The 15,934-nt window shown below is 48.6% G+C and overlaps 1 protein-coding gene across 1 annotated transcript; it reads left to right on the top strand.

Annotated features, from left to right (window-relative positions):
- The first annotated feature begins 8,221 nt into the window (after positions 1 to 8,221).
- GOLGA7 (golgin A7) lies at positions 8,222 to 14,765 on the top strand. Its single transcript, XM_030964235.1, has 5 exons — positions 8,222 to 8,394; positions 9,716 to 9,868; positions 11,202 to 11,303; positions 12,243 to 12,306; positions 13,522 to 14,765. The coding sequence occupies exons 1-4, from the start codon at positions 8,284 to 8,286 to the stop codon at positions 12,288 to 12,290; spliced, it is 414 nt and encodes a 137-aa protein (XP_030820095.1). The 5' UTR covers positions 8,222 to 8,283; the 3' UTR covers positions 12,291 to 12,306; positions 13,522 to 14,765.
- The last annotated feature ends 1,169 nt before the right edge of the window (positions 14,766 to 15,934 follow it).

Genomic DNA, 15,934 nt, shown 5'->3' on the forward strand with positions numbered 1-15,934 from the left:
TTACAGGGGCTTATAAATATTTATCCTGTAATAACTTGCTGCATTACAGCACATTCTTCTCCACAAGGCTCAGCTTTGCCCTGGACCAGGTGCAGGCTGCTGAGAGGGTCTGTGGCACATATAAAGTTTGCCTGAATAACATACAGCAAGTGCTGGTGTTCAATAAAACAGCAGCAGCCAAGCTGCACGCGTGAAAGGCACTGCAAGTCATTCCTTACCCAACAAAAGAAAAATGTGGCTGGGGAGCACAGGTGTGCAGGCACGTTGGTGTGGGTGCAAACCCCTTCTGGCTTGCCAGAGTAACCTGGGGAAGTGCTGCAAGTCACTGGGGAGGTATAAACCACACTGCTGGGCTGGCCTGATGGAGGGTTTGGCCCAAGAGTGGCCTCGTGCTGGCTGAGAACATGGGGACCCTCAGCTGCTTTTGTGAGGACCCCAAAGGAAGGGAACAGGAGCCCACCATGAGGAAATATCTCCTCATGCTTCTTGCTCTTCAGCAATCCTATCTGCTCGCCTCCCTCTAAAAATTTTTGAGCCATTTATTTATTTATCCTTCTGTCTACTTATTTATTTATCCTTCTCATGCTAAATGATTTGCAAGAGCATAAGATATCTGTGGTTTGGAAACCATGTGATAGTCTCCAAGCTGGACCAGAGATGGAGTTCAGAACTACTTTCTAACAGGAGTAAATAAGCAGATTGGAAAGGCTCCATTGTGTATATTCTAGGTTGCTATTTTCTTAACCCTGTCTCATTAAGATGGATGGAGTTTCTGCTTATTAGTGATTTGGCAAGTTCCTCTTTGTGTACACTCTGCACTTCTCACTAATGACGCTGTGCTTCAGTGATTAACAAAAGAGACTTCCAGCACAGTCAGTGAAAACACAGCCACGCACTTGGGGCACTGGGACAGAAACCCAGAAACCTTCTGGAGGTGCCCTCTGTGGAAGACTGCAGGGAACCCAGCAAAGGAGAAGTTGCTGGTCATAAAACCTTTCATGTCACTCAAATAATTTTTGACCTGAGGACATTGGCTCTTTTATTTACATGCATAACTGCAGAGCTGACAGAGCCTGCCACAAAGTGATTCAGAGCCCTTCCTCTGCTGTTCTTAAGACACATCTGATGGAGATGAAGCTGGCACTGCTACTGCCTGGATTTACAGCTGGCCATTAAAGTATGTTTACAAGTCTTTAGTACAGTGTACACATCTGGTAAATCATTGACTGAGCAAAAAGCTCCTCCTGCCATGCTCCCTCTCTCAGCTTTTCCTGCTACTCTGGTAGGCAACCTATTGGTCTCTTCCACCGGGCAGCACTGACAGAACCAGAGGACACAGTCTCAAGCTAACCCAGGGAAGGTACAGGTTGGATATTGGGAAGAAATTTTTCACCAAAAGAATAATAAAGCACTGGAATGCTCTTCCCAGGGAGCTGGTGGAATCACCATCTCTGGATGTGTTTAAAAAATGCCTGGACATGGCACTGGGTGCTATAGTCTGGTTGAGGTGTTGGGGCACAGGTTGGACTGGATGATCTCAGAGGTCTCTTCCAACCTCATCATTTTGGGATTCTGGGATTCTGGGGTTCTGGGATTCTGTGTTTCTGTGATACTTTCCCTGACGTAGCCTGAGACTGTGTCCTCTGGTTCTGTCAGAGACCAACCCCACCTGTGTCCAAGCTCCCTTCAGGAAGTTGTAGAGAGCAATAAGGTCACCTCTGAGCCTCCTCTTCTCCAGGCTAAACAGCCTCAGCTCTCAGGAAAAAATGCTGGGTTTGGTGTTCTACTGAGCATGGGGTGAGGAGCAGCAGGAGCTGCTGCTGGTGAGCCCCCAGCGTGGCTCTTTGTGCCATGCACAATAAACATCTGGGCAGCTGTGCAGTCATCTGTGGCCAGACCCTTGCTCTTGTGGCCACAGAGCTGGGCAAAGGCCAAAGGGTAAAGGGCAAACCATGGGAGCAGAAACAAAGCTGGATCAGCTCATTCATGCAAAGCTTTTCAGGAGCTTTTGGTGGCAGGATGAGCAGCCAGAGGAGTGCAGGACTCGCTGGCTGTGTGTGAATTGCTCTCTGCACACACAGGCTGCCAGGGCCCTGCAGGCACCTGACAGAGGTTGAAAAGGTGCAGGATCCTGGAGGCTTAATTAGAAGGGACTCACAAGGATCATCAAAGTCCAACTCCTGGCCCTGCTCATGTGCCTGAGGATCCCACCCTGTGGCTGAGAGCGTTGTCCAAACACTTGAGCTCTGGGGCCACTGCTTGGGGCCACTGCTCTGGGGAGCCTGTTCAGTGCCTGACCAACCTCTGGGGGAAGAACTTCCCCCACTTTTCACTGTCACCCCTCACCACCAGGTACAGCATCCACCTGTGCTCAAATTCTATTGTAGTATCCTCACAGTTAAGGTCTCATTTAAGTGCTTTTCTGAATAAAAACTTGTTAAGAGAAATGCCTGCAAGGCAAGGCAAGTCCTGCTCTCCCTCCTCTTTTTAACAGGGAGAAAATGGGGTGGCTTTGCCCCAAGACAGTTTTGCCTTGGGATGGAAAGAGAGAGGAGCCTGGGCACTCTCCTTCCATCCCCACATCCAGCTGCCAGTGCTGGCTTCTGAGGTAGACTTTGACTTAAGGCTGATTCCCTGGGGCACAACACGCTGCCTCTCAGTTTCAGGGTTTTAATGGACTGGCAGGGTGTCTGGGAGGGACGAGAGGGAAACAGAATTTTCCTTTCCCCATAAATAATTTTATGAAATATTTTAAAAGAGATTTCAAGAAGAATCTCTTCCCTCCCTTCCCCCTTTCTCAACTGTACTGTGCATTTTAAACTGTTTGTGGAAGGGAATTAATTAGTGCAGGCAGCAGAGCCCAAAGCTCTGCAGCAGCCTGTCTTCTACACAATGGAGATCCAATGCTTTCTCCCCTGCCTGGGAAACACATGCCCAAAATCCAAGTACATACATTTTTTTTCTAACCTAATTCATTTTGTAGATTGATGGAGAAAATCCATAGCAAATATTTATGACTTTGCAATAAATAACCCTCACAGAAGTTACAAAAGAGTTCTGGCGAGTCTCAAGCTAACTTTCAGCGAATTCCAGGGGTCAGGGCAGACTGGGATACTGAGCCCATAGTGCTCCAGCCTTTGGCTCATCTGTTTTGAATTATTGGTATTACTCAGTGTAGCATTGCTCTCAATGGAGTAGCTGTGCTGTGATTCCATGCCATATTTTATTTCTGTGGCAGGAGAGAAGCTGCAATAACCATTAGTTGTACTCTGTTGTAGCCTGCAAAAAACACCAGCAGGACCAGCAGGGCTGGGCTGGTCTTGCTGCTGTTTGCAGGCTGGCAAAGGAAGGTGCCCAAGTGGCCAAGGGACAGGACTCAGGGCCTTTTCTTGGTGCTTTTTCCTGCCAGTTCAGAACATGGACTGCTGAGGTGCTCCCAGGGGTCTGGTGCTGCTCAAAAGGTGGCAGTGAAGGCAGCTGCCCATGCTGCGGGCCCCTGGAGCCATTTTATTCATAAGGGGTGGTGGGTTTATTTATTATTTAGTTATTATTTTTATTTATTAAGGGGTGGTGGGTGCTGCTGGAGAGCTACACACCCATTCTGGGAGTCACACACCCATCCTGGGAGCTGCACATCCATCCTGGGAGCTGCGCATCCATCCTGGGAGCCACAAACCCATCCTGGGAGCCACACATCCTGGGAGCCACAAATCCATTCTGGGAGCCACAAACCCATCCTGGGAGCCCATTCTGAGAGCCACAAACCCATCCTGGGAGCCACACATCCATCCTGGGAGCCACAAACCCATCCTGGGAGCCACACATCCATCCTGGGAGCCACAAACCCATCCTGGGAGCCACACATCCATTCTGGGAGCCACACATCCATTCTGAGAGCCACAAACCCATCCTGGGAGCCACACATCCATTCTGGGAGCCACAAACCCATTCTGAGAGCCACAAATCCATCCTGGGAGCCACACATCCATTCTGAGAGCCACACATCCATCCTGGGAGCCACATATCCATTCTGGGAGCCACAAACCCATTCTGGGAGCCACAAACCCATCCTGGGAGCCACACATCCATTCTGGGAGCCACATATCCATTCTGGGAGCCACATATCCATTCTGGGAGCCACAAACCCATCCTGGGAGCCACACATCCTGAGAGCCACAAATCCATCCTGGGAGCCACATATCCATTCTGGGAGCCACATATCCATTCTGAGAGCCACAAACCCATCCTGGGAGCCCACCCTGGGAGCCACAAACCCATCCTGGGAGCCACAAATCCATCCTGGGAGCCACACATCCATCCTGGGAGCCACAAACCCATCCTGGGAGCCACACATCCATTCTGGGAGCCACAAACCCATCCTGGGAGCCACACATCCATTCTGGGAGCCACACATCCATTCTGGGAGCCACAAATCCATCCTGGGAGCCACACATCCATTCTGGGAGCCACAAACCCATCCTGGGAGCCACACATCTATCCTGGGAGCCACAAACCCATCCTGGGAGCCACATATCTATTCTGAGAGCCACAAACCCATCCTGGGAGCCCATCCTGGGAGCCACAAACCCATCTTGGGAGCCACATATCCATCCTGGGAGCCACACATCCATTCTGGGAGCCACAAACCATCCATCCCTGGGAGCCACAAACCCATCCTGGGAGCCACACATCCATTCTGGGAGCCACACATCCATCCTGGGAGCCACAAACCCATCCTGGGAGCCACACAATTGTCCTGGGAGCCACAAATCCATCCTGGGAGCCACAGAACTGTCCTGGGAGCCACACAACCATCTTGGGAGCCACACACCCGTCCTGGGAGCCACGACTGGGGCAAGAACAGAGCCAGCTCATCCCCGCTCCATCTTCCTTTGCTCCTAATCAGCACAGCGGAAGGAGAAGCAGCCCCAGCATCACGCTGCTCTCCCTGAAGGGCATGGGCTCCTTTCAGGGCTTTCAGAAAACAGGGTCAGACGTGTCTTCTGACCTGTGACCTGTCGCTTCCCTCCTCGCCATAATTATCTAATACAGCGCTCTCCCTGCCAAGTACAATGAAACAATTTGTCACTTCAATTGTCTGTCAGTCAACACTGGGGCCTTTTCAACAGGCCAACACATGTTTTTTGAGAGCTTGTCAGCAAGGGCTGTCTGGCCAGGCACATAACCATGGAAAATGGAACCTTTGTTAATTCTGGTTCTTAGAAAAGTAAATCCATTCACTTGTTTTTTTTTCAGGCCTTCAGTTTGGAATTTGCACAAGAAGCTGAATTGCCCCTGATCCCTAAATGATTGGTCAGAGGATTTGCATGAGGAAGCAGAAATTAATTATTCTTTTCTTTTCTTTTTATTTTCTGTAATTGTGTGTTTAGAAATGAGATTACATTCTACAGCAGCACGAGGGGCTGAGGGGGGAATTGCTTTGCATTTGTTTAGCTCCTTAGAGTTAAGATCACCTAATCGTTTCAAGCATTTCCTAAGATTCCCTCTCTCTTTTTCTGCTTTAATGACCAAACAAAGATTGTGCTACTTCCCGGGGAACTTTTCTGGCAGCTGAGCTCAGCAGTGGGAGCCAGGGGCTTATCCCTCTGCCGAAATAGCCTCAGAATCACACAATCACCGAGGTTGGAAAAGACCTCGAGGATCACTGAGTCCAACCATTAACTAACTCACTGCTGCCAAGGTCTTCTTGCTGTTTGTGGCTTGCAGGGCACAAAAGGCATTGCAGAGCCCTCGGGTTTGGGTCTGGGTGGCTCCTTGTGTTGGAGGAAGGGTGTCAGGGTTCCAGGCAGCCCAGGAAGGAGCTGCTGCTTGCCTGATTCACAGTCAGCACAATCTGGGGTGCCTGGGGAGCCCCACGCATGGCAGGGGGCTGGGACATCCCAGCGGGGTCACCTGAGCTGTCAGGACATGGAGCTGCCACTGCCAAGCCCTGCAGTCCTGCTCCTGTTCCGACAATAAAACTGATAACCTTGTTGATAGCACTAACTGATAGAGTAAAAAAAAAATCACTTCATTTTTTTGTGCTACTTAGATCTTCCTTATGTTGTTTTTTTTTAATTTTTCTTTTGAAAGCAGCACCCTTTGAAATTCTCACTTTCTCTGTTGATACACATATGACATCCTATTCCTGAATATTTACTACAATTATATTATATATATATATACATATATATATATATATTTACTACAGTTATACTATAAAAATACTACAAATAGATATATCCATTTTCAGGTATTCATAATTTTTTTTGTCATGTGGAAGCTTGTGTTCTGGAATATTTTATTTAAGAGAGAATAATATTTTATTTATTACAGAAATGCTGCATGGCCCCTACTCAATTTCAAACGGCCTGAATAAAAATTTCTCCAGATCTGCCTTTCCAGAATATCCCTGTCCCAACCTAATTCAAACCATACAGGGACCTCTGACTTAGAATCTTTCAAGCCCATAAAATGACACAAATTGGTTTTGTGAGCATATCTCCCAATCTCAGCCACATCTGTGAATTTGATTTGTCCTCTTGCATCTCAACTGAAAGACTCTGTTTCAAAGTGTCTGTCTTTTCTAAGAACCACAAGTGTCTGTGCTTGGTCAGGCTGGAAAACACACCCAGGGGTCAGTGGCTGCTCAACACCTTGGATTTGCCCGTGGCTCTGATAAAAACGGGAACAGGATGCTAAAATTATGTCAGCATTTATTATATAAGAAAAAGAAAGGCCTAAAGCAAGGGGGCCCAGGCAGAGCAGGAGTGCTCCCATTGAGGATGCTGGGTTTTCTTTTCAGCAGCGATGTGCCAACCCTTGGATTGGTTTTCCAACCCTTTGGTGGTTTCCTTTGGGATCCTTCATCTGCATGAAGGTTTTAGGCCTTGATCGGCCATTACAGTTCTGTCCTGGCTGGCTTGTTTTGTTTGGGGGAGGTCCTGGGTTCCTCCCAGACAGGTAAAAACTGGTAAAAACGAGAGCAGGCTCCCGGTACTAAAGTGATTCAGCATTTATTATAAAAAAAGAAAGGCCTAAAGCAAGGGGGCCCAGGCTGAGCAGGAGCGTTCCCTCGAGGATGCTGCAGCGCCGGCGCTGGGGCTGCTCAGCAGCGATGGCCCCGATGGAGCAGCACAATTCAGTGGGTCAGGAGCCCCTTTTTATCCTGTTTTTTGTCCCTTTGGATTGGTTTCTGTTTGGATCCTTCATTTGCATGCAGGTTTAAGGCACTCGATTTGCCCATGACAGTTCTGTCCAGGCTGGCTCGTGGTGCGCTTTACTGAGGTGTGTTCTGGTACCTTGAGTACCGGATTTCCCTTTTAACCCCTTTTACAATAAAATAACCAAACTGAGAGTACATGCTTAAGGATCTATCAACTATTTTACAACAGTTTTTAACTTCTTTTTAACAGCTCTCAGCAGGAGCAGAGGGGCACCGTCAGCACGAGCAGCCCAAGGGCCCCTCCTGAAGGACGGGTCCAGAAGGATGAGCTCCCACCGGTACAGCCCTGCCTTCTCTGACCTCTCTGCTGCCCTCACGGCAGCTCCCGGCCTTGCCTCAGCCTGAGGCACCGCCGCCCTCGCTGCCGCCCGGAGCCCGGAGCTCTGGGCAAAGGTTACCGGGCGGCAGCGGGGACAGAGCTGCAGGAGCGGCTCGGTCTGCTCGCACCGGCTCTGCTTTCTAGGAAAAACCATGGAAATAATGAACGAGCTGGGAGCGGCGGGCCCCGGAATAGCGCCTTGTCCCGGGATAGCGCCTTGTCCCGGGAGAGCGCCAGGCGCCGGTACCTGAGGGCCCGGGCGGTACCAAGTACGGCCGGGGGGGCGCCGGGATAGTGCCAGGGTGCCGGGATAGCGCCAGGTGCCGGTGCCTCTGGGCCCCGGGACAGCGCCGGGCCCCGGGATAGCACCTTGTCCCGAGATATCGCCCGGCTCCGGGATAGCGCCTTGTCCCCGGATAGCGCCTTGTCCCGGGACAGCGCCAGGTGCCGCTGCCTCTGATCCTGGGCAGTACCAAGTACAGCCGGAGGCGGGGGTGTTACGTGGGCTGACCGCGCTGAGGTGAGCGGTGCACCCAATAGGATACGAGCGCTTTTGCGCATGCGCGCTCCCGCCGTTCTGCGGCCCCTGAGGCTGCGCCTGCGCACTGCCGCGCCTGGTGGCGCCTAGCGGCACTTCCGCCCTGAGCCGGAGCCGCGGCGGTTTTGCGACAGCCGTAAGTGCGCGGGGCGGGCGGCGGAGCGGCGGGAGCGGACGGGACCGGAGCGGGGCGGCGGCGCGATGAGGCCGCAGCAGGCGCCTGTGTCGGGCAAAGTGTTCATCCAGCGCGACTACAGCGGAGGGACGCGCTGCCAGTTCCAGAGCAAGTTCCCGGCCGAGCTGGAGAACCGGGTGAGGCGGGGCTGGCGGCGAGCGCGGCGCACGGAGCCCGCACACCGGGCAGGGCCGGGCCGGGCCTCACGGGCCTGCGCTCGGGGGGCGTTCGCCGGTGCCCTGCCTCGGTCGGGGCCGGTTCTGCGGGTTCCCGCAGGGCGGGGGGGCAGCTCCTGCGCGGATCTCTGACCGGGGCCGTTCCGGTGCGGTTCCTGCCCGGTGTCCCCGGGCTGTGCTCGGTCCCGGGGAAGGCGGCTGGTTTGCAGCGGTAGAGCAGAATGTCCTCGCTGTGTCTGTGAGAGCAGAGCCGGCTCTGTGCTCTCGGGTGATAGCATTGTCCTCTCCTCTGAAATCCTGCCTAACCTTAGAGGCCTCACAACTGCTGTCCCGAGTACCAAATGCTGTCCCGAGTACCAAATGCTGTCCCGAGTACCAAATGCTGTCCCGAGTACCAAATGCTGTCCCGAGTACCAAATGCGGTCCCGAGTATTTTCCTTTCGGTCAGCGCTTTCAGAGGTGGTATCTCAGGGTGACAGCCAAACAAACACGCCTTCCTAGCCCGTTTTCTTTCTCCGGTTGGCTTTTTTCCCTTCCCCGTTTCTGTGTTGTGGGTGTGTTTGGTCAACACTGCAGCAGCACCAAGGCACTGTGGGTGTGGAGTGTCCCTCCACTCTGCTCCTGTTCATTTTAATGTGGTTTAACCATTTAACACATTCATTTTAGTGTGTGTGAATTCCGTTTTTTTCCCACTTGGATTGCACGGGTGTGTTGCTCTGAATGGTTTTGTGTCACTGTGATATTTTCTGAAAAATCCCTTCGCCAGGATTTCTTCTCCTGGGAAGATGAGAAGCCTCAGAGAGAATTGTAAATAATAATTATCTGATTGCTTCTCCTGTGTTTGCTGCTTTGAAATGTAGTCTGGAGATTGTCTGATTAGTTTTTTGTGAATTGTTTTTACGTAATGACCAATCACCATCAGCTGTGAAGAGTCAGTCATGAATTTTATTATTCATTCTTGTTAAGCCTTCTGTCTTTATCCTTTCTTTTTCTTTAGTATAGTTTTAGTGTAGTATTCTTTAATATCATAAAATAATAAATCAACCTTCTAAGAACACAGGTTCTCATCTCTCACCTCGTCCTGAAGACCTCACAAACAGCACAGTTTTGTGTCCCTGCTGTGGTTGAATTCAGACTCAGCCTGAGCACAGGGCAGTGTCTATCAGAGAGCTGCAGGTGTGTAACTCTGTGTGTTCCAGGCTCTGAGCACAGCACAGGTGACCCCTGAGTGGAGGTGGATGTCCAAGTGTGTTCCTGACACCCTCACTTGCTTTTCCTGCAGATTGACAGGCAGCAGTTTGAGGAGACAGTCCGGACACTGAACAACCTCTATGCAGAAGCTGAAAAACTTGGGGGCCAATCTTACCTTGAGGGTTGTCTCGCCTGCCTGACTGCCTACACCATCTTCCTGTGCATGGAGACACACTATGAAAAGGTAGGAGCTTGTTTCCCCTTCCATCCTTGGTTCTTGGTGGGTTTCCTGTGAGTTACAGTGTTTTGGTGCAGATTCTGTGCAGATGTACCTCAGACATGCTGGTACTGCTTACTTTGGGTCCCGTGGGGGTCACTGTGGAGCCATCAGAGCAGTTGTGTGTTAGTTCTCACCTTGCCACAGCTGTGACTTCTGTGCTGGTTCTAAAGAAAATTGCTAAGTTTATTCAGGAAAATAGAATAGAATAAATATAATATGTATTAATGTACCTCAGACATGCTGGTACTGCTTAGTTTGGGTCCCATGGGGGTCACTGTGGAGCCATCAGAGCAGTTGTGTGTTCGTTCTCACCTTGGCCTAGCTGTGCCTTTTGGGCTGTTTCATTACCAGGTTCTAAAGAAAATTGCTAAGTTTATTCAGGAAGATATCATATAAATATGATATAAATATCATATAATTATAATGTAATACCAGGTTCTAAAGAAAATTGCTAAGTTTATTCAGGAAGATATCATATAAATATGGTATAAATATCATATAATTATAATGTAATACCAGGTTCTAAGAAAATTGCTAAGTTTATTCAGGATGATATAATATAATATCATATCATATCATAATCATATAATAATCATATAAATATCATATAAATATAATGTAATACCAGGTTCTAAGGAAAATTGCTAAGTTTATTCAGGAAGATATAATATATTATTAATATAATATAATATTAATATAATGTAATATAAATATAATACCAGGTTCTAAAGAAAATTGCTATTATATTTATATTTATAATATTAATTATATTTATGTTATATAAATATAATACCAGGTTCTAAGGAAAATTGCTAAGTTTATTCAGGAAGATATAATATAATATTAATATTATATTATATTAATATAATGTTATATAAATATAATACCAGGTTCTAAAGAAAATTGCTAAGTTTATTCAGGACGTTTTAATATACCATAATATAATATAAGCATTCTATAATATAATATAAGCATTCTGTAATATAATATAGTATAAGCATACTGTAATATAATATAATATAGGCATTCTATAACATAATATAATATAGGCATTCTATAATATAATATAGGCATAATATAGGCATAATATAATATAATATAGGCATAATATAATATAATATAGGCATTCTATAACATAATGTCATGTAATGTATTAGTGTACCTCAGACATGCTGGTACTGCTCAGTTTGGGTCCCATGGGGGTCACCCTGAGTCCTGCACTGTGGAGCCACCAGACCAGTTGTGTTTTAGTTCTCACATTGCCACAGCTGTGACTTCTGTGCTGTTTCATTGCCAGGTTCTAAAGAAAATTGCTAAGTTCATTCAGGAACAGAATGAGAAGATCTACGCTCCTCAGGGCCTTCTGCTGACAGACCCCATTGAGAGAGGATTAAGAGTTGTATCCTTCTGTGCCTTCTGATGCTGTCTCCTGGTTTGTCTCAGTGAGGCACCTCTGCTCATGCTTGATCTGGGATATAGAATCAGTGATTGTTGCTCTTTGTGGTGTCCTGGTCCCCAGTCAGGTTTTGGTGTGTTAAGGTTTGGTACATGGAGAGCCTGTGAAGATGTGGAACCCAACCTTTGTGACTTGAGATCCTTCCTCTGTTCCAGAAACTTCCAGAAATGCTGTTTTTCTGACTGTGTTGGTAGGACAGAAATTGATGTTGTGAAAACAAGACCTGGCTGTTAGTTAATGTGCCACCCTCAGCTCAGGTTCTGCTGGAGATTTTGACATACAAACATCACTGCAAGCCCAGCACTTGCTCTTGCTTCCAGTGTGGCTTGTTTCAACCCTTTTTCTTCAGCTGTTGAATCACACTTCCCCCTCTGGGGCAAGAACTTGCCCCACTTCTCATTGCCACCCCTCACCACCAGGTACAGCATCCACCTGTGCTCAAATTCTTCTGCAGTATCCTCACAGCTAAGGTCTCCTTTAAGTGCTTTTCTGAATAAAAACTTGTTAAGAGAAATGCCTGCAAGGCAAGGCAAGTCCTGCCTAGAAAGGTTTGTGTAGGGGAGATTTTGGTTTGACTTAGGAGGAGTTTCTAACCATATGAAACTTCTTTTCTAGCTGATAGCTCACCAGTGGACTTGTACCTGACATTTTATGTGGTTATTGCCTGAAGTTGTAAAGACCTCTCATAGCAAATGGGGAAGTGTAATGAGTAACACATCTTTATTTGAAAATACTGAAACCACAGCAATTTGGAGCCCAATGCCTGCCTTTAAACAGCTAAGATATCAAAAGTGTCATCATCTTAATATTTTTCTGCCTTTTTCTGGGTATGTTTTCATAGTCTCTTTATAGTGTATTTTCCCTAACAGCTTTTCTGTGCAGATTGAAATTACCATTTATGAAGACAGAGGTTTGACCAGTGGAAGATAAAACTGTGGAGTCTCAGGTACGTGTTACACTTATCTCAGATCAATCTCAACATCTTTCTGTGCTCAGAGGGTTGGCTGCTGTCATGCTGAGAGTTTATCACATCCTTGTGCATAATTAAAGACTGTTCACATAAATCCTGTGTGGAGCAACTCTTCTTGAAAGTAAAAATATCAGTACTGAGCAGGATGTTGCTTAATCTAGGAGAAATTTGAGTCTTGATTGTGTAAATTTGCTAACTTGTGCTATATCATGTCCAAAATTCTTCTCAGGTCAGTAAAATGGGCTCTGTCTCTGGGTGTACTCTAGCATACACAGACTTTTTGTTACAGTTTTTCAGTTGGCTGCTGTTCTGGTTATCATGCTGATGTCTTTACTTGTGATGTTTTCAGGTAAAAGGGGCCAGCAGCTTTGAAAAGCTCTGCTGAGAGACTCTCAGCTCTCTTGATGCTGCTCTCACAAAGTGAGGGGTGTTTGCAGGACTGGGGCTTGTGGTATTTTTTGGGGTCCCCCATCCAAGGGAGGAATGATGAATTTGACTTCATGTTTTTAGAAGGTTAATGTATTATTCTATGATTTATATTATATAAAAGAATACTATGCTAAAGAATAGAGAAAGGATACTTATAGAAGGCTAAAAGATAATAATTAAAAACTCATTACTCCTTCCAAAGTCCTGACACTGATTGGTCATTAAGTAAAAACAATTCACATGAAACCAATGGAACAATCACAATGTCCAAACACATTCCAAAGCAGCAAAACACAGGAGAAGTAAATCAGATAATTATTGTTTTCATTTTTTCCTCTGAGGCTTCTCAGCCTACCAGGAGCAAAGTCCTGGGCAAAGAGATTTTTCAGAAAATAGAACAATAACAGAGGTTCATGCTAATTGTATCCAATATAGAGCAAAATTACTGTCAGCTTTTGGAAAGGTGACATTGGGACTGGCTCCCTTGTGTTAGGTGCTCTGCAGGTCCTGGGATGGGAGAGTTAAATCCAGATTGTTGGCAGTATGTGCAGAAAAGAGTGGGAAGTACTTATGCCTGTTATGTGATAAGAAGCAAATAGTAAAAGGTCTTTATTTTTTGTTTGGATAAATAGAATTAAGAGTTCTGAGTGCTGCTCATGGTAACTTGCTCCTCTTGCCACACTCTCTGTTGAAAGGTTTGTGTAGGGGAGCTTTTGGTTTGACTTAGGAGGAGTTTCTAACCATGTGAAACTTCTTTCCTAGATGATAGCTCACCGGTGGACTCGCTGTACCAAGGTTCCCCTACCTCCTACTTTAGAGCATCATTCCTTTCTCTGCTGCCAGATCCACAGTGCCATCTACTACAAGGACTAACTTCCTCAAACTGCTCCCCAGGGGGTGACCTAGCTGGTCAGCATCCACTTTGCAGTAGATTTGGAAGCAAGAGGATCACTTTTTAGTTTTTGTTTGGTTTGGGGTTGGTTGTTTGTTTTTTTTTTTTTCCTCAAGAAAAGGCAGAAGTGGTAAAGCTGTGTTCTCTCCTGAAAGAAATGGGGCTCTGAGCCCAAGAGAGGTTTAGTTTTAGTCCTGTAAGTGCAGTGCTGTTCGTCCCTGGTTCTTAAACCCTTCTGTGTGTCAGTTGGGCTTTGGAAAGCTCCAGCTCCAAGTTGGGAATTTCCCTCCAGTTCAGTGTAAGGGTGCAGAGATACACAGAGCCTCTTCCCAGTGAGGAGTGACTCAAGGCAGCGTCTCTTGTGCTGATCCTTGTGGAAAACCAAAAGGGAAAAGTGTTCCTTGAGTGAAGGTCTTGGTTATCCCTGGGGAGAGGGGGCTGTAGCCAGACTTTAGCCCTGCTGGTTTTTCTGCCCCTGTGTCTGTGCTGTTGTTGGCCAGGTCAGCCATGAAACAGTGAGCACAGTAAAGTGGATGCTGAGCCAATAAAAATAATGATTCCCACCCTTCTCTGATTAATATGTGAAGTGTAAAACTGTTTCTTTATGGATTTCTTATATATAATTTATAGGAAAACATTGATTTGACAAACTGTAAGATACTGTGTAAGATGGATTTCTTAATTCTGTTTCTGGCACACATTGAGGAGTTGAGCTGTGCATTCCTCAGCGTCCCCGTGCATTGCTCAGCAGAACCTGCACGAGTGCAGCTCCCCACAATCCAAGCTGGCTGAATCCCTTCTCTTCCATCCTTTTCCCGTGTCAGAGCCCAGGTGTCCTGGTGTAGGGGCCGAGTGTCAGTGTCCAGGTGTGGAAGGAACTCAGGAGTTCCGAGGAGATGCTTTGCAGGGTTGGTTGGTGGTGGGGCTGCAGGTGCTAATACTGGATATGGAACTCCAGGCTCATTCCTCAGCCACTGGGGGGTGGGTTGAGATTTGATTAATATTTTCATTGTATAAATTTGTTTTTTTTCTAAACTGTAACAGTGTTTGCCTTTCACAGCTGTTGCAATATTGGCAGAAGTACTGATGGATCAGTAAACCTTTTCTTAAACTGTGTGCAGGTGTGTTCTGGCAGCGCCGTGCTGCGGGGCCGGGGGTGACTCTGGAGTGCTGGGCTGGGGACTGTGTCCGTATGTCCGGGCTGTGTCCCTGTGTCCGGGCTGGCCTGGGGGCAGTGTCCCTGTGTCTGGGCTGTGTCCCTGTGCCTGAACTGGGGGCTGTGTCCGTGTGTCCTTGTGTCTGGGCTGGGGGCAGTGTCCCTGTGTCTGGGCTGTGTCCCTGTGCCTGAACTGGGGGCTGTGTCCAGGCTGTGTCCTATGCCTGGGCTGTGTCCCCGTGTCCATGTGTCCCTGTTCCTGAACTGGGGGCTGTGTCCGTGTGTCCTTGTGTCTGGGCTGGGGGCAGCGTCCCTGTGTCTGGGCTGTGTCCCTGTGCCTGAACTGGGGGCTGTGTCCTTGTGTCTGGGCTGGGGGCAGTGTCCCTGTGTCTGGGCTGTGTCCCTGTGCCTGAACTGGGGGCTGTGTCCTTGTGTCTGGGCTGGGGGCAGTGTCCCTGTGTCTGGGCTGTGTCCCTGTGCCTGAACTGGGGGCTGTGTCTGTGTGTCCTTGTGTCTGGGCTGGGGGCGGTGTCCCTGTGTCTGGGCTGTGTCCCAGTGCCCGGGCTGGGGGCTGTGTCTGTGTGTCCCTGTGCCTGGCACTGCGGGCCGTGTCCCTTTGCCCGGGCTGTGTCCCTGTACCTGGGGGCTGTGTCCCTGTGTTCAGCCTGGGGATTGTGTCCCTGTGCCCGGGCTGGGGGCTGTGTCCCTGGCTCTGGCTCCATCAGGGCCAGTGGCCACCTCGTGCCTGGCTGGGGGCTGTGCCAGGCTCTGTGACTGTGGCTGCAGCAGGGCCAGTGGCCACCTGGCACTGGGGGCTGTGTCCCTCTGTCCGGGCTGCAGTCTGCGTCCCTGTGCTCCGGCTCTCTCATGACCAGCGCCCACCTGGTGCCTGGCGCTGGGGCCGGGAGGTGTCAAACCTGCTGAGCCCTGATTGGCTGAAACAGCTGCAGCTTCCCTGCGCCTCCTCATTGGCCCAGGAGTTGCAGCTGGACGCCGCTCCCTGATTGGTGGAGGCGGCTGCAGCCCGAGCCACCTGACTCCAAAAGAGCTGCATGCGCCTGCTGATTGGCCAGCTTCCTGCATCCGCCTTCTGATTGGCCAGCTCAACCCGCTTTCTGATTGGCTGA

This window comes from Camarhynchus parvulus, chromosome 22 (assembly GCF_901933205.1).
Source record: "Camarhynchus parvulus chromosome 22, STF_HiC, whole genome shotgun sequence".
Taxonomy (NCBI): Eukaryota; Metazoa; Chordata; class Aves; order Passeriformes; family Thraupidae; genus Camarhynchus; species Camarhynchus parvulus.

Coding starts and splice junctions, on each gene's coding strand:
- GOLGA7 (XM_030964235.1), top strand. CDS start 8,284: ATGAGGCCGCAGCAGGCGCCTGTGTCGGGCAAAGTGTTCATCCAGCGC. Junction 8,395..9,715: donor CGGCCGAGCTGGAGAACCGG/GTGAGGCGGGGC, acceptor CTTTTCCTGCAG/ATTGACAGGCAGCAGTTTGA. Junction 9,869..11,201: donor TGGAGACACACTATGAAAAG/GTAGGAGCTTGT, acceptor TTTCATTGCCAG/GTTCTAAAGAAAATTGCTAA.